The following is a 22,599-nucleotide window of genomic DNA, read 5'->3' on the forward strand; positions in this document are numbered from 1 at the left end:
TGCCGCTGTCAATTACCGAGTCAGAGTCTGGTTTGCTTAGTAACTATTGATGTGATGACAGTAACAGTTATCTTTCCTGGAGAAAATAAAATCAAATTTGGAAAAAAAGTGTGTTGGATTATTATGAAATAAAAACCCAGGTCTTGTTAAATCTGCATGTAAGATGAGTATAAGCTATTGATGTGATAACTGCTTTTCATTATTTGTCTAACAACGTCCACTTTATCACTGATGTGATGATGCAATTTAAATTTTGGAAGGAATTGCAAATGGTGGAGTTAGATTTTACGTTAAGAAGCACTGTAGGAAAACAAGTCTCACATTGTGGTCGTACTACGTCCCAGGAGAACACATCACAAGTGAGTAATTGTACTGTGAAAGAGTAACGCTACTCATTTACACACCAGTGCAGGAACTGAATACCATCACTGCCCACATTTTACTTAAGTGGTAGCACAATTCAAATTGCAATAATCAGTCCGTACGTACGTAATACCATATTTACTCGAATCCAAGCCGCACTTTTTTTCTGGTTTTTGTAATCCAAAAATCCGCCTACGGCTTAGAATCTAGTGCAAAGTAAGCGGAAGTTCTGAAAAATGTTGGTAGGTGGCGGCACAATTAACTTCTGCCGTCGAATATATGTAGCGCTTCACAGGCATGCATGCTTTGCAGGCACAAAGATAAACACTGACGCCAAAACCTCTGCGTCAGTAAATAAATTAAAAGAAAAGGTAGAAGAACATAAACATTATGCCATGTATTCTTTCGTGTTTGCTGCTATCTCATTTAAATCCTGTATGCCTAATAAACTACGAAACTAGAGTGAGACAACAGCAAACGTGGAAGATTATACATATCATGTCATGTTTATATTCATATTATTCTTATGCTGAATTGTGAAACAGTCAGAAATGAAGCACGGCAACTGACTAGATTTTTAAATCTAAGATGACTCTTAATTTCTATGCAGAATGTAATGTACTAAAGAGGTGTCTGCAAAGATTTTCAAATGGAGAAAAATAATCAGTAAACTCTCGTTCAGAACATCTTATATCATATGCAATCTATTATTTGGTTGTTGTTGATCATCATCAAAGAAAACAGCAGTGTAAGTAACAACAAATAGCAGTCTCTTGCCACTGTTTCGCTAATGAGACAATTCCTCTCTTTTTTTTTATTGTAAGTGCCGGTAGCGCGCACAAAAGCAAGCCACGCCGCAAGCGGCAACAGGTCGGAAACACTCTTCATCGAAATGCGACAAACAATGCATAACACAGTACAATAATGCATTTTTAGCTTAGAGTGACGTAAACACCTATAACAAAGAGAACGGCACTTATCAGATCAAAGCAAAATAAGCAATCGATTCAAACCAGATGAAGCACGTGAAAAAGGAAGGGTACCCGTATAAATACGAACGGAGCGCCTGACACATAGCATTGGCAACTTGGTAAAGCTTAACTGTTAAGCTTACGACTCGAACCAAACTACTGTTGCTGTATCTTCATCCATTCAACCTAAATTGTGTCTCATGTTACAATGGACCAACTTTGTTTCGATTTGGAGGTGCAGTCAAACTTTTCTCTCCCCTTGAATTTCCAGTCTCAAATTTCAGGTATGGCTTAGGTTCGAGTGCGGCTTATATTAGAGTAAATACGGTAGCTGAAAGACTATGGCACCACTTGTCACCTGGACTGTACCACTTCTCAACTGAGGACACTCCTCTGAGTAGACTACAGGGAGCACGCTCAATTCTGCAAAAAGGTGTTACTGCAGCAAGGAACGCCACTTGAATAACTGTAAACAAAACTTATGCAAATAGCTTTATTTACATACATCATATCTTTACTACTCATTACAAGCTGAATGGTGAGAGCTGTGAAGCAACAATCCATAGAACGAATTGTTCACACGAGTCCAGAATAAAGAAGAAAGCATTACGGTGGGTGGAGCAGGAGAACATAGGAAGGTAGAGGGGACAGAGGAGCATATAAACATCACTGATACGTAAACGTCACTGACACAAAACACACTGTTCTGCTTCAATTCACTGTATTCCAAAATTAAAAAAAAAAGTAACTTTCGCACGTTCAAATCACCCAGAACTGGCCACGTAATGCCACACCAGGCTCGTAAAGAGTCAGTCATTGTACAGCACACGTGGTGACTGCTCACTGGCCTAGCTTCTCAATCTCGTCGACATCCTCTGCGTCGAGCAGTGCTATCTTCTTGCCTGAAAGTGAGAATGAGACAGATGAGTGTGAAGTAAACAGTTGGTAAAATTCCACCAAACCACAAAATTCTGCTGACAGTAATATTACATTGCAATAGCAAGAATGTTTAAATAGCAGGTCCGCCCCCCCCCCCCCCCCCCAACAAACAAACACACAAGATCAAATCTAAATGGTGAGTGGCGTAACGTTTCGTTTGGTGTCATCTTTCCATAACATTTGTGCTTTTCTTGTCACATCCAAACCAATTTTTTTTATCTGATCCCAATATAAAATTATAATGTCCCAAAAAGATACTTCAATATTATTCATATACATCTGATTGCATGTTATTAATCCCCCCCCCTTACATATGAACTACAAATGAATCACTTAAAAACTATTTTTCCTAAGCACACAGTTAGAAAGTTTGGCTTGTAGAAATCCCTCTGTAAATTGTGGTATCTTTGGAAAGTGCATGTATCTCAAGCTGCAGCTTACATCTACGATGCCGGGAGTTAGTCACAGCTAGAAAAAATGTATCGTAATATAATCAAAGAGAGTTCACAAAATTTAATCCTGAAGACAAAAATACAAGCGAAAGCTTCTTTGGCATGTGCAAATTATCCATTATTTTGAAATAGTATGCACTCAATCTTTAATTTTGTTACAGTTAGATAAGAATGAGTAGTTTGTATCATAAAAAATACATTAAAACTGCTGTTTACACAGGAATCACTTCATTAATAAATTAAATGGCCTTGACTCTACCATGAACATGATAACATAGTACGAAGTTAATGTCCTTTCAATCAGCTTTTAGACACAGTGTAATTTTCTAGGACAATTGTGACATACGAATCCTATTAATAATTCAATTTTCAAATAGTATTTAAAAATATGAATAAAACGATAACCCACTTTTTGAAATTTTGTATTTTCTTATGTTCTGAACATAGGCAGAGAAATGACTTAGTGGTATAAAAATATAAAACTTCTCGTAGCATACTCTAGGGAGGTATTACAGCAAATCAGATGCGACATTCAGGCCATACATATAGCAAAGCGGCAACTTTGTGATTGGGTGATTGGACAAATGAGTTTCAGGAAGTACGTGACACACTGAGCTCTGGGGAAGAGGAAGCAGAACATCAGATGCAGATCAAGGTGGGATGCAGAAAGGTAGTGAATGATGGAAAGGTATCCACCAAAGTTCAGCAACAAGACCAGGAAACTCTAGCAAAAGCAGAGACGCAAAGCAAATTGATACAGAACGGAGTACTCCCTGACAATCAAATGCTGAATGAAGTACAAAGAGGTCTAAGGACAACGATGATATGCATATAGCATATGTGTCAATAAAATGAAGGCTGGAAAAAAGTCTGCCTTCTGAAGAGGTTCTGTCAAAGAAAATTACAAAGCATTTTCTACATTTGACCATGCAGATGTGAATATGATAGACAAGGAAATGCGAGAGCTCAAATCACTCAATCATGGAGAAGATCATAGGACGCAATGGCATGCCTGTCAGATTCTACACTTAATAAGGGATGGCGATGCCCATTTTCCAGCATCTGTTTACCAGTGGTCACTGGAATGACTGAAGTTGCCACACTGGAAAAAGGGACCAGGAAAGAAAGACTTGTGCACAGAACTGTATAGCTATTTAACTACAGAGGACTGGTGCGTGGCACACAAAAACATGTAATAGAATGCAATTAACACTAGCTTGTGAGTTCTTGCTCTTTTTCCAGTAGAGCACACACATTCACACCGAACAGACACCAAAACGTATACACTCACGGAAACGGCGAGTTACAGCGATTGTATACGTTTGGGTGTCTGTTGGTGTGAATGTGTGTACTCTTACAAAAAAAGATAACGAGCTCAAAAGGTATGGTTAACTGTCTTCTATTCAGTGTTTCTAAGAGTGTCACACACCACTCCTCTACAGGTAAGTCACAGACATATTTTTTGCAAAATCACAAAACAGACAGCAAAACTCCTATTATAGGAAACAACATGCTTATTGGGAGGGGGGGGGGGGGAGGGGGGGGGGAGAGGAGGATGTTAAATCCATGGAACATCAGCACAGATACACGATTCAGTTGAGGTATTGCTCGTAGACAGAACTAGAACTGAGTGTGTTGTCATTAATCAGGTGGTGTCACCAGGAGCCCTGGCTGTGCCATCTGCAGGCAACACAGCTATGTGCAAGCAGCTGACCTGGTGCCATCAAAAATGCAGACAATCGGTGTCCAGTGCAGAGATTGGCAGTCGATAACCGCCAGAGTTAATGCACTTACACACTTCAGAAATAGCCCGCTTTTTCCAGAGGACAAAATAAATTTGAACTGAAGAGAATGGTTCCCTGGATGAAGTTAAACTGAGAACATTTATTAACTTAATCAAAAATACAATTTGTGTAGCGTTTTTGAGAGTAATTATATAAGTGAAGATCGAAGAAAATTAATTTTGTACATCTACGTCCATACTCTGTGAAATTCATGGCATGGCAGAGTTACTATTCTGGGGGCACTGAAATTAGTTTAATCTTGTAATAGGAATCCCTATGGGAGTGATATGTACAGTAGTTTTAGTAAATTCCTAGATTTGTCACTTACAGGTGGTTCTTGAAACTTCAGTAGTAGGCTATCTCTGCACCTACTTTGTGTCTGCCAGTTCAGTTTCTTCAGCATCTCCGACTTAACAAACGTGCGACCACTTTGGCTGCCCTCTTTTGTAAAAGTTCAGTATCCCTGTTAGTACTATTTGGTATTTGAACAATATCCTGGATGGGTCACATCCTTTGTCGACTGGCTGTATTTTCTGGGACAGTACTGACGTGTCAGCAATTGGGCAGCCACTACGCACAAGATTTCTCATGCAGAATCCCTAGCACTACAACTACTGTGGTAATAATGGAGTTGTGCAACACAGTGGTCACATGGTGCAAATGCTTTCAGTCAGGTGAAACAAGTCTGAATAACAAAGAACAAAATGGCAGACTGCCTCTGTGAAGAACTGGGAATCTCAAGAGAAGAGGGGCCTGTATGTGTGTGTGTTTCAATCAAAGCGATAGTTCATAAAATCACTTTACTGTAATATAACTTACGTAAGGCGGCCACAGTTTTTTTTTTTTTTTTTACCAGAGAGCTTTGTGGGCTCTGTCATAGGTTCACGAGTAGTGGGTTACAGTGCGAGATTTGTGACAAAATCGCATGATATCTAGCAACAATAAGTCAACAGAGGACCAGGAGTGTATGATCTGTGCCATTAAGGTGCAGTTAGAAAATATAAGGGAGAAGGTAGATAGGATGAGGAGGGACAAACGGGCTGGGGAATTGTAACTGGCAGTTGGGAAGAAGGCTGCCAGGAGAAGGGTATATTTAGACAGTTTCATTTGATGTATCCCCCCACAGATATGACCAACTGTCACAGTTTAGAGGAGAGAGCTTTCTTGTAGCTGTAGATGTAGGAAACATGCAGCAGGCTACAACAGTTAAGAAACCAACATTAGCTGTACATTGAAATAGAAAGAAGTAGTTTCTGCTGTTAGGTAGTTCTCGTGGCAGATGCGTACGCCAACAGCTGCAGGATACATGGCCCGTATCTCAACAGCTATGGGAAGCAGATGTTGGTGACAGTGTAGTGGACGACGGTATGGCTCACTCATGGGAAAATTCTGTGGGATAGCTGTTAGAGCTGACCCTTCCTTAGACTGAAATCAGCTAATCAGTATCCCTCCTTATGAAAAATCTCTCTAACAAAGGAAACACCTTCAAAAAGGTCAGATATCTAAGTAGTCAAGGACTTAGCATATTTCACCGAAGTATAAAATGGATTACAGATGAAGTTAGTGAACTGCTTGTTGGTATTGATGGACATTATTAGTGTATTGGAGCACCACTTAATGTGACCATTGAGTGGTTCCCTACATCAGGGTACATATTAGCTAGCCATTTTTTCAAGAAGCTCTTTGCTGTATGGGGAATGGTGTACATGGAAAACTGTATTCCATTTGAATCTAATGACTTATCAACACAATGTACTGACTGCTGTGCATGAGCAGTTGAACTTAGTGGGTCTAAACTTTTAATTAAAAGTTATCTAGAGATCCCCTAACTGATTTCAGGACATTCCTTTTACAGGAATGTACAAATATTGGTTAATGAGGTGATTATAATATAAGAGACTGTGCATGAAAAGAATGTTGGAAAATTTCTTAAATTCATACCATCTCTGCAGACTGTACTCTTTCCAATTTGAGTAGTGCAACTATACACAAAATGTTTGTTTGTTCTTCCTTACAACACCAGTATTTTATTATTATCAGGGTAAATGGCTTTTCAGAACATGATACACATATTTTAATACAAAATAGACTTTTACACATTTGCATACATATTGTTGATGTGTGGTATTACTTGTTTTTTAGTGCTGTCATGTGTTCTTTGAATTTAATCTCAAATGATCTACTTGTCTGGCTTATGCAGACACAACACAGTCTAAATATTCAATTTTGTACTGTGAGTGTTTCTACTTGGGCCATACAGGTGGATCATTTGAGATTAGATTCAAAGAACACATGGCAGCAATGAAAAACAAAAATACCACATCAGCAATAGCCACCCACATGCATGAAACAAAACACAATGTCAACAACACAAGTATCAGCATCCTACATATCCAACCTGAAGGCAAAAATCTAGACATCCTTGAAACATTTCAAATATACAGACAGCAAAGAAAACAACATGAATCCATCTTAAATGACAATATTTACACTAGTATCGTCTCTGTTCCCAATAACATACCTAATTACATTTTCAATGTGTGCGTGAACGACACCCCCCCCCCCCCTCTCAAAAAACACCACACACACACACACACACACACACACACACACACACAAAGCCACCGTCCCCTTCATATTTACCATAAATAGTTATACCACCATGAATTTCCCCAAATGAGCAATGCAATGGTCTCATTTACAAATATACCATTGTACCAACAGCTTGTACCTGAAGGGTACACTAATTCCTGTGTTATATATGGTCATAGCTTGTCATCTGCATTGGATTTGAGTATGTTTTATTTTACCTATTATTACTCTTCTGCAGTTACTGACTTGTACTGACTCATTCCCTGACCATGGAGATTTGTTCATCAGTTTGGTCCTACGGAGCAAGACATGTAAAAGACTACACACACACACACACACACACACACACACACACACACACACACACACACCTGGAGGATGTCATCTGAAAATTAGCAACATTATCAACCTCACTCACACATCTGTTGACTGTACTTTTCATCAATTACAGGGGACGTTGTTACATCTGCCCCTTTCCTTATTTTTATTTCAACATTGACAGAACAGATTCATGAGCTCAGAATGTGGTGCAATCACACATCAAGTCAGAGGATAAAGCCTGAACACTGGAAACATCATTGCTCAGAAAGAAGCTGTGTCTCCCCATTAATAGCCGCGACTCGCTACCCTGCCACATGTGACAAACCAAACCCCGCATTTGTGCGTACCGAAGTGCTCCTCTATTTGCCGCAGCAGCCCCATCGCCTCCTGTCCGTCAACCAGGTTGATAGCGATGCCAGCCTTGCCGAAGCGACCTGTCCGGCCGATCCTGTGGAGGTACGTCTCGCAATCCGCCCGCCGGTTCACCAGCACCGGCAGATCGAAGTTCACCACAATCGTCACCTGCTCGACGTCGATACCTGCAGAAAGGATAGTGTAACTTGAAACTACACACCTGTACACATAATGGCTATGTTTTCAATACACACACAATGGGAGAATGCTTCTCAAAATCGTTTGAATAATCAGCATAGTTTTTTACTGGCATTTGGTATTCATCCTAACAGTCAGCACGTTATCACACAAATTGTACATCTGGTGACAAAAAAATTGTGCAAGAACATACGGAGAATATAGCAGTTACAATAAACTGTAAGACATATGTCCTGCTACCTGCTATCACATACTGACCATCCAAGAAGATCCAGAACTTATTTTATTCCTGGAATATTAGATATGTCAGAAACAATAATGGCTGCTTGAACTAACAAATGGAAACAACAGATTTGCATTTGACCCGTCAGTTGTTAGCAGGCAGTGGTAAATAGTGGCTGTGCAGCTCAACATTGTCGTGTCACAAATTTCAATAAAGCAACAAACTGACCACCTCTGTCTCAACTGTTCAAGACATTCTCTAGAACATTTTGAAGACGACAAAAGTGTGTACCAAGTTAGTCCCACATACCTCAACTCCCAAACAAAAATGACAATGCATGGATAATTGTTGTGACTCCACTGAAAAGAAAAACCCAGAAAATTCTTTTCTGGAAAAAAAAAAAAATAATCATGCGTGATGATGCTTTATGTTACTGACAAGAACCTATCACAAAATGAAAAAGTGCAGAGTGGGTCTCTCACAGTTTTCAAAGATCAACAAAGGTGTAAATGTGATGCTCAAGTTGAATGACATCCTAAAGGAGGACTTTTCTGACAGTTTCCCATGGTTGTATGAATGTCCTTTGTGTTGCACTCAACTGTGGGGAGACTATAGGTCTCCAGTCTTGAAACTTTATGGACAGATGGTGTATAGGGTAAGGTGGGATAAAACCGACTTAGTAATTTCTTGCGGCTATAAAACGCTTATCTAAGGTCGTATCTTAACTTTATATAGGTTAAATTATAGGTAATATAAAGGAACAACTGTTTGCAAAATATTTTTGTTATACGATCAATAGTTTTTGAGAATGTAAAAAATCATCCATTTTTGCCATTTGCACAAATGGTGGGGTAAATCCAACCCCTATTTGATTGACTGATTTTGCACAGAAATAGTTCTAAATGAACTTTTTTTTTTGGGGGGGGGGGGGGATAATTATTAGTAATTTTGTTTTTTACATAAATGAACAAAATGTATTAAAAAAATAACAATGTTTAGTGTACTAAACGTACTGAAAGTTATGTGAATGTAAATTTTAATTGAAAAAGATGATTTCATAGCACAGCAGTGCAACAGCAATGTCAATCTCGGAATGATAAAATCACGAGCGATCGTAAAGAAATTCCCATTTGCATTGCAGCAACTGCTCGGCGAATATGGCGAATATCATTTTGATTACGTTTTGTCGTTTTTCGTTTGTAATTTCGTACCATTTTCCTAAAAATAAACAAAAATTCACTTTGTTTCCATAAATAAATAATTCCATACACAAACAATAAAAAATATGTGGTCGGATTTACCCCACCATTTAGTAGTCGGCTTTACCCCACCATGCCATTTTTCCATTTAACACACACACAGAAACAATTTACACGAAATTTCCGACAAAAGCGATACATACACTGATGGGTCACTAAATGCACAACAAAATCACTTACCGTTTGTTTTGCAATCGTTTTATTTAATAACAGGGTGTATACGTGGACAAGGAAAATAAATTCCCGGATTTTCCCCGGTTAAAAATACACTTTCTCCTGGATGAAAATACACCTTTTCCGTGTTAAGTGACAGTATACTCTTCCTCGGCACTGTAAAAGAATTCAATCCTTTGAATGTTAATGGTTTTATATACTGAAGTATAATTTCCCGGCACTTTAGAAAACGAAACTCAGGGGGAAAAACACGTTTTGAAAGACCTTTGATGTGCAGCAACATGTACGCTGTATATTTTTGTATTACGAAGGTATGAATTTGAATCCCACCAAATATCGCATGTCACTTTCCGAAGCATTAAAATTGAGATTGCGATGCGCTTTTGTGAGCGTCATAGCTCATTCACGTGATCTCGCCAGCTGATGACAGCAATAGGATACATGATGTAGTCAGCCAATAGCAAGATCACTCTTAAGTAGTGCGAATGCACAAATAAGAAAAGCTAATGGCTTAAATTAATATACAGGGTTATTACAAATGATTGAAGCGATTTCACAGCTCTACAATAACTTTATTATTTGAGATATTTTCACAATGCTTTGCACACACATACAAAAACTCAAAAAGTTTTTTTAGGCATTCACAAATGTTCGATATGTGCCCCTTTAGTGATTCGGCAGACGTCAAGCCGATAATCAAGTTCCTCCCACACTCGGCGCAGCATGTCTCCTTCAATGAGTTCGAAAGCATCGTTGGTGCGAGCTCGCAGTTTTGGCACGTTTCTTGGTAGAGGATGTTTAAACACTGAATCTTTCACATAACCCCACAGAAAGAAATCGCATGGGGTTAAGTCGGGAGAGCGTGAAGGCCATGACATGAATTGCTGATCATGATCTCCACCACGACCGATCCATCGGTTTTCCAATCTCCTGTTTAAGAAATGCCGAACATCATGATGGAAGTGCAGTGGAGCACCATCCTGTTGAAAGATGAAGTCGGCGCTGTCGGTCTCCAGTTCTGGCATGAGCCAATTTTCCGCGGGCTACGCGTGAAACTTGCCCGCACGCGTTCAACCGTTTCTTCGCTCACTGCAGGCCGACCCGTTGATTTCCCCTTACAGAGGCATCCAGAAGCTTTAAACTGCGCATACCATCGCCGAATGGAGTTAGCAGTTGGTGGCTCTTTGTTTAACTTCGTCCTGAAGTGTCGTTGCACTGTTATGGCTGACTGATGTGAGTGCATTTCAAGCACGACATACACTTTCTCGGCTCCTGTCACCATTTTGTCTCACTGCGCTCTCGAGCGCTCTGACGGCAGAAACCTGAAGTGCGGTTTCAGCCGAACAAAACTTTATGAGTTTTTCTACGTATCTGTAGTGTGTCGTGACCATATGTCAATGAATGGAGCTACAGTCAATTTATGAAATTGCTTCAATCATTTGTAATAGCCCTGTACATAGCATTCACATATAATATTGGTTTCGAAGATTAATAAGTTGGAAGAGAAGCTAAGCTTCCACATATAATGTTGATCTTTTTTGCGCGTGTTGCACTTTAAGATACACACACAAATGTGCCAGTAAAATTTTTAATAATGACGCAAATGTCTCATCTTCTGGGCTCGAAATACTTCTAAATGGTCGTCCTCAAAGAGTTGATTTTTAAATGAGAGTCAAACGCTTTGTGATTTAAGAAATTCATCGTACATTCTCGCACGTAGTCCATCTTGCGTATAAGGAAATCTGCTTTGAATGTAACGCTTTTCAAACCACCATTCGCAATATTTTCCCGCGACCTGTTAGAAATAGGTTCGTTTCAGCAGTTGCAAGAAAGCGCCAGATAACAGGTGTCACTGCGCTCGCACAGCTACGATGACGCAGGAAGCCCATATGTTCGTACGTGCAAACCACTAAAAGATCTTACATTATATCATAAAAGAAACAAGACATCAAACGATACTTCAAGAGCGTCGGGATTTCGCGAACCATACTAAAGTGCACAATTCAGCTTAAAATGCACATCTGTATGTAAATTTTCTTGGCGTACCAGTACTCATGTTTGGTTCTTTAATATAGCATAATACCATACATGCACTTGAAATACAGCGGACAGTTGAAACTAGCCAATAGTGTGAAATTAAACACTTGGTTTCAAATAAATTAACTGCCTCAGTAGAAAGGTTCAATAAAAGCCAAGTCTCTTTAGCAAACCGGCAAAAGTAACTTCATTGTTCTGTAAGGCGATTAATGCTTGACTGTCAAACGAGGAAATAAAATCTGAAACTATTAACGTATTTTAGCCTTCCGTAATTATGTGAACGTATTTTAATTCATTTGATAGCTCCCGGCCACAAAAATCCATTTTGTTATCATTTAACATGAGAACAATAAACGAAGAGGAAACAACAAAATCACTGAACGTAAACACAGGCCACGTGGAGACGACCAACCTCCCCACCACAACTCTGACTGCTCTGTGCATCAGCCCTGAATCTACGATATTTCCGAACCATGGCAATATTAAGTAGTGGCGCCCAGCCACACTTCGTAACCAGAAGCAGGAAAAGGTACTACTCATACGCGACTCAACTGCGCATGCGCAAGAGCCCGCCTGCAACTGCTCAAACGTATCTAATTTAAACAGTTGTCACGTCACACTCATCGGAGGCAATTTGTTGTGATAAAGCACTGCATAGTGTTCCTAAAGCCTCTGACACACTTAACTGTTGGCAGACGCTTGTATGAGGACTGTTTTGTTGTTGTATACGGCGCATTTACTTTGCAACTTAAATTTTATTTTCGTTTTTTTTTTCTCCCGTTCATGTTTTGTTGCTGCAGTATCATTCTGCAGTAGCGGGATACAATAATATCCTTTGTTAGAGTATTGGTTCTTACCTGTCAAAATCACAAAAGTTTAACTGAAAACTAAAACAATGAAAAATTCCCAGAATTCTAAACAATTCCCGGGTTTTTCCCGGTTTTCTCCCGGATGGAAAAATTCCCGGGTTTTTCCAGGATCTCCCGGCTGTTCCGGGCCGTATACACCCTGAATAAGGAAAATGTAGTGATGCAATTTGCACAAAAATTAAATTGAATCAATCAAAAACACACTTTTTGTCTTTTGAGTGCCTAAATATCAAATGCGGCAAAGCTGCCAAGGTGACATTTTCGTTATTTGGAATGCTCTATATAGTAACGCTAATGCCAAATAGTTCCACTTTGCCGTTTCTCACAAACAGAGGGCGGTCGGGTTTACCCACCCGGCCGGATTTACCCCAAGTTACCCTACTATCTGTCATAGGAATTGTGGAACAAGCTTACATCTGCTCGACAGTAAACAGCTTAACCTTAGTCTTACAAAGATTAATATTATGCAGTTCCACAGAAAAGAAAAAGCCTTACAGGTACTGTCAGTGGATATTACTGGTACACACTGGATGTGGCGCCACAAGTGAAGTTCTCCTGCATTCGGACAGATGATGAACTACAGTGGCACCCGTGTGTCGGTAAGTTAACAGAGCAGCTCAGTTCATCCTACTAAACACTCAGAAGCCACTCTCACTGCGTCGGCCTGCAGACACGGCTGCCAGCGTAGTTTGAATGCTTTCACTTCTTACTCTCCTACAAAATACAGGGGCTGGACAAAAATATGGAAACGCCACGAGGAATGCATTCTTGAACAAAATTCAAGATGCCAGCCCACCTGCAGGTCGTGCTGTCGTATTTCATCACTAACAGCATCTGTACAACATCTTCAATACGTTGCATCCGTTGTAGTCAGCGAAGTATTGTATGTAGTTGAGAGAACATTATGTCAGAGCCAAGTGATTTGGGAAACATATAAACTGTTGGCACTCGTACGGTGGGTGCTTCTGTAACCAAGGTAGCCGAAGTGTTTAGCATTTCAAGAGGCACCGTACCAAACATTTCTAACACATTCAGGGAAAGTGAAAAATCGTCACCCACTAAGTAACAACACGAACGAAAGCGTACGTCGAGCGATTGTGAAAAATGTCATTCAAGAAGATTATTAAAAAAAATTTAAGAGGACAACAGCTGTAAAGGTCACAAAGGAACTGAATGCTGAACTCTGAAATCCTGTACACAACAAAGCAACACAAAGGTAGCTGCACAAGCTGCGAATTACAGGGTGAGCTGGAATTGCAAAACCACACATCAATTATACAAATGCCCGGAACAGGGAAATGGGTACAAAGCCACAAAACCTGGACTCTGCAGCAATGGAAGAAAAAAATGATTTTGTTCGGCTGAGCCTCAGTTGACACTGGTTCCAACTTCTGGCCCAAGACTGTTTCACGACATTCCACGGGCCCCACAGTTTCTATTTTGTCTCGTGGCAGTAAAGAGAGGAGCAGTTTCAGCCTCACTCGTATTCCCTCGGGAACACTCGGCTGGACAGCAGTCGGTGGTGCACAGGTACTGTGGCAGACGAGTGAGTAGCAGTGCAGCTCGGCTGAATAGAACGATGTGCACATACTGCCGGCAAGTTGTCAGATTCCCTGTTAAGTAGGAATCTCAACAGTGTAGGAAAAAGACAGACGGCTACTTATGGTAAAGACAACACGCCAAGTTGCAGACAGGCACAATTAAAAGACTTACACGTAAGCCTCCAGTCACAGCCTTCGTCGGAAAAAGAGAAACACACCGTTCACTCACGCAAGTAAGCCCACCTCGTGCACACGACTATCAAATCTGGCAGCTCGGGTCACAATGCATTCTGGCACGAGCTGACAGAGTTGGCAGTCACGTGCGTGAGGAGTGCTTGCTTGTGTGAGTGAATGGCATGTTTTAATTGTGCCCACCTGCAACTTAGCATCTCATCTTTACAGTAAACAGTAAGTTACAATCTATATTTTTCTTCATTACTGATATTCCTACACGGAGTTTCCACTGTTTGATTTCACTGTTAAGTAGTAAATACTAACACTATGCAAGTGTAGCTTCACTATTCATCCTTCAAGCTTACTGTTTAACACTAGGCCACCAGCAGCCACAGAAGAGGCTTATACCTGATGCCTTGGCCTGTCCTGGTGGAGAAACATCCATATCTCTGCTTGCAGCAGTCAGTGTGTTAGGTGTGCAACCACTGTGGACATCCATGCTGCTTTACATACTCAGCAAATAAAATCATAAAACACACCACCCATTTGGGATTGTTAGGATAGCATGAGAAATGTGCAACTTTAGAGGACAGATGTGAAAGCATCCGAAACTGGTAACAGGCAGAGGAACAAAGTATTTTGAATTACAAGACAGTTTTGTTTTGTTTTGTTTTAAGGCGAAAAAAAAAAAAATGGGGTCATATATGCCCAAGTCAAGACTATAGAACACAAACACAGAGACAAGGGAAATGACTATGTCAGTCCCAATGGACAGAATAGGAGACAGCTAAAAACGGCACGTGGAAAAAGGGCGACAAAAAAGAAAAAAGAAGAAAAAAAAAAGGAGGTCCAAAAATAAAAATTAAATGGCCTTTGCCATATTGCTTTGGCAGATAAAAAATAAAACACAGTTGACAGCCTGCACATCATTTGCCAAAACAGCTGATAAATCTGATGGCAAACCCAAACTGGAACGTAAATTGCTAAAAAAAGGACATTCCAGCAGGAAGTGGCGGACAGTTAGAATTTGGACTCAATACATACAAAGTGGTGGGGTAGAGCCACTGAGCAAATGACAATGGCTAAAAAGGCAGTGCCCAATACGCATCCGAGTTAAAATAATCTCCTCCCGGCGGGAGAGCCGAAATGTGGTCACTTCCAAGGTGTGGGGAGAGGCTTAATAAGCTGAAGTTTATTCTCGTGAAGGGAGGACCATTGGCAATGCCTAAGGGACACCACCCACTGACAGACGGCAACACGGAAATCATCAGAGGGAATACAGGTACTTGAGGGCTGAGGTACGAGAACTGCAGCCTTGGCAGCAGCATCTGCAGCCTCATTTCCTGGCAGACCGACATGAGCAGTGACCCACAGAAACATGACATTGGCTCCACCAAGAGTGAGCAAGTGACAGTTTTCCTGGACCCACTGCACTAAGGGATGAGCAGTGTACAGCACACAGAGACTTTGGAGGGTGTCTAGAGTCTGGGCAGAGGACACAATTGGGAAGGCTGTGTCGCCAGATGTACTCTGTGGCCTGATACAAGGCGAAAAGCTCGGCTGTAAATACTGAGGAGTGTGCCAGAAGCCAATATCAAAAGACACGGGTGTCAATGACGAAGGCACACCCGACCCCACGGTTAGTCGAAGAGCCATCAGTGTATACAAAGGTACTATCACTAAGTTCCATGAAAAGGTCGTGAAACTGAAGGCGATAGACCGAGGCTGGAGTAATGTCCTTAGGAAGCGAATGAAGGCCAAGGTTAATACGGGCCGCGTCACAAAGCCAAGGTGGTGAAGGGTTCACACCCACTGGGAAAGTTGCAGGCAGTATGAATTCAGGCCGCCGTAGCAAGTGGCAAAAGCAGACTCCCGGAGGTAACAGAGAAGATTGACAAGCCCCATACTGTTGATCAAAGGAGTGCAGATGCGTAAACAAAGCACACGTAGTTGAGCTTCGATCGGACAAGGGACCGGTACGAACTGAGGAGGGTGGTTCGATCGGCACCCCAGGATGTACCATTGAGGACAAGTAAGACATTGAGGGACCGCGTACAGCAAGCTGCCAGGTAAGATACCTGGGAGGACCAAGAGTGTTTCCTATCAAGCATGAGCCCCATGGATTTCTTAGTGTCAACGAACGGAAGGGCAACGGGCCCAAAATGTAGAGATGGTGGGAGAAACAATTTGTGCCGCCAGAAATTCATGCAGACAGTTTTGTCAGTGGAAAAGCAAAAGCCATTGACAATGCTCCAGGAGTGAAGAGAATCAAGACAGTGCTGAAGACGCCGCGCGGTGGGACAGGTCCACGGAGAACTGTAATAGATGGTAAAATCGACAAAAAGGGAGCTGGAGATGCCCAGCGGGAGACAGGCCATTATAGGGTTAGGGGCGATAGCAAAGAGGATGACGCTCAGGACGGAACCCTGAGGCACACCATTTTCCCGAACAAAGGTGTCCGACAAGAAAGAACTGACACGCACCTTGAAAACTTGGTCTCGTAAAAATGCCCGAAGAAAACAGGGCAGGTGCCCACGGAAGCCCCACATTAAAGAGTACAGATGATACCAGATCTCCAGCAGGTGTCGCAGGGCTTCTCCAAATTGAAAATACGGCCACAGTCTGGGGTTTCCGCAGAAAACCATTCATCACATGGGTGGACAAAGTAAAGAGGTCAACTGCAGAATCCAGTGCTCGAAATCCACACTGTGCATTCGTGAGTAAAAGGCGAGACTTGAGCCACCACACCAGCGGGGCATGAATTGTATGTTCCATCACATTGCAAACACAGATAGTAAGAGACAGGGATGGTAGCTAGAAGGAAGGTTTTCGTCCTTACCGGGCTTAGTATGGGTACGACAGTGGCTTGACGCCAGCATCCAGGAAATGTGCCCTCAGCTCAGATGCGGTTGTATGTGTTAAGCAGAAGGTGCTCGCCCACAAGAGAGAGGTGCTGCAACATCTGAATGTAGATGGCATTCGGCCCCGGGGCTGAGGACTGGGATGAACTGAGGGCACGATCCAGCTCCCTCATAGTAAAGGTGCCATTATAGCACTCACGATTCTGGGAAGAGAAGGGTATTGCCTGAGCCGCCTCCACTCGTTTCTGATGGAGGAAGGCAGGGTGACAGTGGGAAGAGCTCGAAACTTCCCCAAAGTTGCGGCCCAAGGTGTTGGAGATAGCAATAGGATCCACGATGACATCGTCAGCTACTGTCAGGCCAGAAATTGGGGAATGGATCTCGGTTCCAGAGAGCTGTCGGAGGTTGGCCCATGTGACAGAGGAAGGTGTGGAACTGTTAAAAGAATTAGTGAATGAACTCCAGCTGACTCTTTTGCTATCCCAAAGAACTCTACGGCACTTTGCATGCATCTGTTTATATTGAATTCAGTTTTCTAGTGTAGGGTGTCGGTTAAAAACACAGAGAGCATGTCTCCGTGTGTGAATTGTGTTGCGGCATGCTTCAGTTCACCAAGAGACTGGGACAAGATGCGGTACAGAGGAAGTGCGAGGGATGGAACGTTCTGCAGCAGTAAGGATAATGTTGGTGAGGTAGTCCACCTAGTCATCACAACTGGCAAAATCTCTTTCTTTGACAGTCGCCAGGGAGGAGTAAAGCTGCCAGTCAACCTTAATAAGCTGCCATTGGGGCGCGCATGCAATGGAGGAGGGATCAGGAAATGGAGAGTACATGGGAAAGGGTCAGTCGAGTAGGCATCAGAAAGAATGGGCAAGATGATGGGCAAGCTGGGTAGTGCAAAAGGATAGGTCCAAATGGAAATAGGTGTGCGAGGAGTCAGAAAGAAAAGTGGGTGCTCCAGTGTTAAGGCACAAGAGGTTAAGGACGTCAGCCAAGAGGGCACGTCTCCGACAGATCCTGGGAGAACCCCAAAGGGGATGATACGCATTAAAGTCACCGAGTAGCAAATACGATGCCGGTAGCTGCACAATAAGCTGAAGGAAGTCAGCCCTGGTGACATCGAAGGACGGAGGTACATAAGTGGTACAGAGGGAGAAAGTCACGTGGGGAAGGGAAAGGTGAACAGCAACAGCTTGAAGACGGGTCGTCAGGGAGATGGGTTGACTATGAAGACCATCCCGTATGAGCAGCATGACACCCCCACGAGATGGAATGTTGACCCCACGAGATGGAATGCCAACCTCAGGCGGAAGGTCAAAACGAATCGGTATGTAATGTGAAACCTCAAACTAGTCACGAGGGCACAATTTTGTTTCCCATAGGTAGAGTAGAAGGGGATGCTGTGATGCTAGAAGCAGCCATAAATCCTCTTCGTGGGACTGAATGCCGCTAACGTTCCATTGGAGGACCATCACGAGGAGGAAGAGATGTAGGGGTGTCAACTCGGCAGCCGCCGAGAGACAGCCGGTGTAGAGTTGCTACTACAGGGCACAGAAGCAGGAGGAGGATCCTGCTCCGTGGAGTCCACAGAAGCATCTGTGTGCTTGTGCGGTCAGTCTGTGGAGTCCAACACCAAAAAACGGTTGGTGGTGTGCACCGTCGAGACAGAGGCCAGCCGGGCTAGAGACCACGTGACGACACCGTCAAGCTGGATCTTCGAGTTGGTGACAGAGTAGACCGTTTATCTTTAGTGAACTTTTTCGAGCCGTTCTGGTTAGAGGAAGGCTAGGGTGCCAGAGGAACGGAGGACGTCTTGACGGGAGTACTACTCCTGACCTTTCCTTCCTGTTGGTTGTGGAGTGGGTGGCTTCGCCCCTTTAGGCGAAAGTGACGGTTTCTTGCACAGCGGGATGGGGGATGGTTATGCTACCGTGACACTGGGTGATTTCACAACCTCAGAGCCAAATTTGAGGTCACACGCCTGGATCGCCACGTCCTTCGTGGAGCGAGGGGTAACAAGAACAGAACTGTATGTGCCAGACAGAAGAACACAGGGTTTGCAACTCGCCAGTAACTTGTGAGCTACTGGGTAAGGCACTTTTTCCTTTACGCGAATCTCCTGAACAGCCCACTCATGTAGTGGGACGGCCGCCACTGCAGTTGATACAGTGGGGAGGAGGAGGCGCACATTCGCCCTCGTGTGCATCCCTGCCACAGGTTACGCATTTGGCTGGGTGCCGTGAAGATGTTCGAGTGTGGTTGAAGTGGTGACAGTGGCAGCAGCGCATCGGATTCGGAATGTACGACCGCACTGTGATTATTTCGTAGCCTGCTTTGATCTTGGACGGCAGCATCACCCTATTAAGGGTAGAGGAAAAGAGAGCGCGTGGGCACCGAGGATGAATCTACCTTTTTCATTAGACGATGGATGGCAATGACACCCTGGTCAGAGAGGTAATATTGTATCTCAGCCTCGGGTAGACTGTCAAGCAGCCTGGTGTAAATTACCGCACGGGAAGAACTCAAAGATCTGTGCGCCTCGAAACGAACATGGTAGCCGTGGATAAGTGAGACGGCAAGCAGTTGTTGTGCTCGAGAATCAGAAGCCGACTCCAAAAGCAAAGTGTCATTCCTATACGAGAGCAGGATTTCACAGGGCCAGCAATGGCATCAACACCTTTCTGAATAAAACTGGTTGAACGTGGCGAAGGACTGACCGTCTTCAGTACGTGACACCACAAGGAACAGCAGTGCAGCAGGAAGGGTCTTCGAATCGGGAGCCTCATTACGTTTACATTTTGTCGACGTCAACGGAGAGGACGATTGACTCGTCGCGAGGAAATCGCGCACGATTGCCAGCATCTCCGATGGCGCGTTCCTTCCGACTGGGGGCCCTTTTCACAAGGGAGTGCACCCACCTTAGGTGATTGTTCACACCTCCTGAACACCTGACAGAGGGACCAATGGGCAATCTGGGAAGGTTACAGCTCAGGTTAATCACCCCTCCCTGGACCTGGCCTGTACCACAGTGTACGCGTGAACCCTACCTGTTGACCCGGGGTTGGGAATTACATGTTACCCAGTCACCTTTTACGCTTCAGGCATATGGGCCAGCCTTCAGAAGCGCACAGGGAGGAAGAAGAAAAAAAAAGAGGATCCTCAAACGCCGAAGTGGAGGAATGAGAGGAGAAGGGAAACAAAGTAAGGAAAAGAGAGCAAAAAACAAAGTTGAGTCTGTTCGCACGTCAGCAACAGAATGCAGAACATTCCCAATAATACCCCAGACATGTTCCCCAAGGGAGTGGAGAAAGAAGAGCAAGAGGGTAGACATGCAGTACGGAAAGGAAAAAATGCTGCAAAGGCTGAGGCTCCGTGGTAGTCAAGCACGAACCCACAAAAGAGTGGCGAGCCCCCTGGGGGGAGAAAAGACAGTGAGTTGTTGTTACATCATTTGTCAAGTATTATTACCGCAGTCATACTGTTCGACTAATCTAGCACTTATAAATTCATGTGTAGGCTTATTTCTACGCAGTGTGACAAGCATAACAGGACAAATTAATTTTGCTAGCATCGGCAATCAGCGATAGCTGGTGAGTTCTATTTTATACCTCAAAAGAGATGGATTTATTGTAACATTGGTATCATACCAACATTAATAATAAGCTTTGATAAAATGGGGTATCGCACACAATTCCACACTGGACTGAGGATTTATTGGTAGAGAGGATGCAGCATATTATCTCGGACAGAGACTGATTGACAGATCTGGAAGTAACTTCACATGTGTCCCAGTAAGTTGTGTTCAAACCCTTGGTTCTCATGTTGTACATTTACAACTTCATAAACAATATAACTAGTAATCCAAGAATTCTTTTAGACTGTTCAGTTACCTATAATTAAGTACTATATGAAGATAGGTATACAAATATCGTGTCAGATTTTGGTAAGACTTCAAAGTGGTGCAAGGATTGGCACTTTGTTCTTCTCAAAATGAAGAAACATAGGATTCTACGACTACAACTGCCAGGGGTCCCTCAAAGGTGCTCCCACGTGCCCACACCTTTGCAGACACAGACTTAAGCAATAAACAGGTCACTCGGCAGTATCCAAACCGATTAACTCGACACGAGATTAAAGGCACACTCACCCCTGGCGAGCACGTTGGTGGTGATTAGCACCTTCTCGATGCCTTCCCGGAAGCGGTCGAGAACCGCGATCCTCTGCTCCACCGTCAGCTCTCCCGTCAGCAGTGCCACTGCGTGCCCATCTCTGGACATCTTCTCAGACAGCCACGACGCGATCTTCCTCGTCTGAAACATTTAAATGAATGGCTACAGTTGAAAATGCCAAGACAAACACCTTATAATGGCCAAACAGGACGTATCCAAACAAGTGAACACGTTGTAGTACTGCGATCGGCGTGTAATAATCAGAGGAAGAAGATAAAATCAACATTTAATGTGGCACACTGAAACTGACATCTTTGCCGTACGGACTCACAGTGATGCTAACAAACGACAGTACTTACATTTTGACAGTTGCCATCCTTTCCGTGTCAAATGTTCTCTTCCGCGCAGCCTCGGCATTCGACACAAATGTATTTGTTCAGATGCAGACTCTTTACAGCAATACACTGCCACTCTCACTTCAGCCTTCACTGGACATAACTACCCAACAGCCTAGTCCAAAAGCAGATTTCCCAGGCCATCACATCCCATCCTGGTACTGCTGATCCCTCCAACTTGTCACCCAGTATAATACTGGTCTCGAATTTATCAGTCAGCTACTTTGACAAGGCCACGATTTCCTAAAATCGTGCCCTGAAATGAGGCCCATTCTGTCAGATTTTGCCTACGACACCTAGAATCGGTTTTCGTCGCACTACCAATCTGCACAATATTCTCGTCAGACGCTATGCTCCTTCTACACCCATCTCCCTACCCTATGGCTCCAACCCTGTGACCGTCCCCAGTGCAAACTGCTGCCACCACCTATTCCAGCCCTGCAACTGGCAAAACATATACTACCAAAGAGGGAGCCACATGCGAAGTGACACGTATCATATACCAGCTGTTATGTATACACTGTTCAGCCTTTAACATTGGCATCACTATCACCCAGTTAACAGTCAGGTTGAATGGGCATAGGCAGAGGGTGTACACAGGCAACAAACAATATCCTGTTGCAGAGCACGCACTACAACACGACAGTCACGACCTTGGTACCAGTTTCACCACACGCGCAATCTGGATTCTTCCCGCAACATGTCCTTCGTTCTCGCCACCCACCTGGCCTTAATATGCAGCAATTCCTTCTGTCTCAGCATTTATTCACAGTAACGACTTATTTCTTCACTCCATTTCTGTTTTCTACATCTTTCATTTTCTGACTTTCCTATTTTTTGCCATCCCCCCCCTACCACCTTTGTTACGTACAATGCACTTAGCTTTTTACTCTTACTACCTCAGAACACTCAGTCTTTCCTTC

General features: G+C 43.1%; 1 protein-coding gene across 1 annotated transcript in view; it reads right to left on the bottom strand.

Moving 5' to 3' along the window:
- Positions 1–1,813: 1,813 nt before the first annotated feature.
- LOC126108670 (DEAD-box helicase Dbp80-like) overlaps positions 1,814–22,599 on the bottom strand; it is a 145,173-nt gene continuing 124,387 nt past the window's right edge. Inside the window, exons 8-10 of the mRNA XM_049913979.1 lie at positions 21,260–21,422; positions 7,770–7,961; positions 1,814–2,236 (exon numbers count right to left, since the gene is read on the bottom strand). Coding sequence (XP_049769936.1) covers positions 2,175–2,236; positions 7,770–7,961; positions 21,260–21,422 — 417 coding nt within the window. The 3' untranslated portion in view covers positions 1,814–2,174. The remainder of the gene's footprint in view (positions 2,237–7,769; positions 7,962–21,259; positions 21,423–22,599) is intronic.

The sequence above is a fragment of the Schistocerca cancellata genome, chromosome 11, assembly GCF_023864275.1.
Source record: "Schistocerca cancellata isolate TAMUIC-IGC-003103 chromosome 11, iqSchCanc2.1, whole genome shotgun sequence".
Lineage (NCBI taxonomy): Eukaryota > Metazoa > Arthropoda > Insecta > Orthoptera > Acrididae > Schistocerca > Schistocerca cancellata.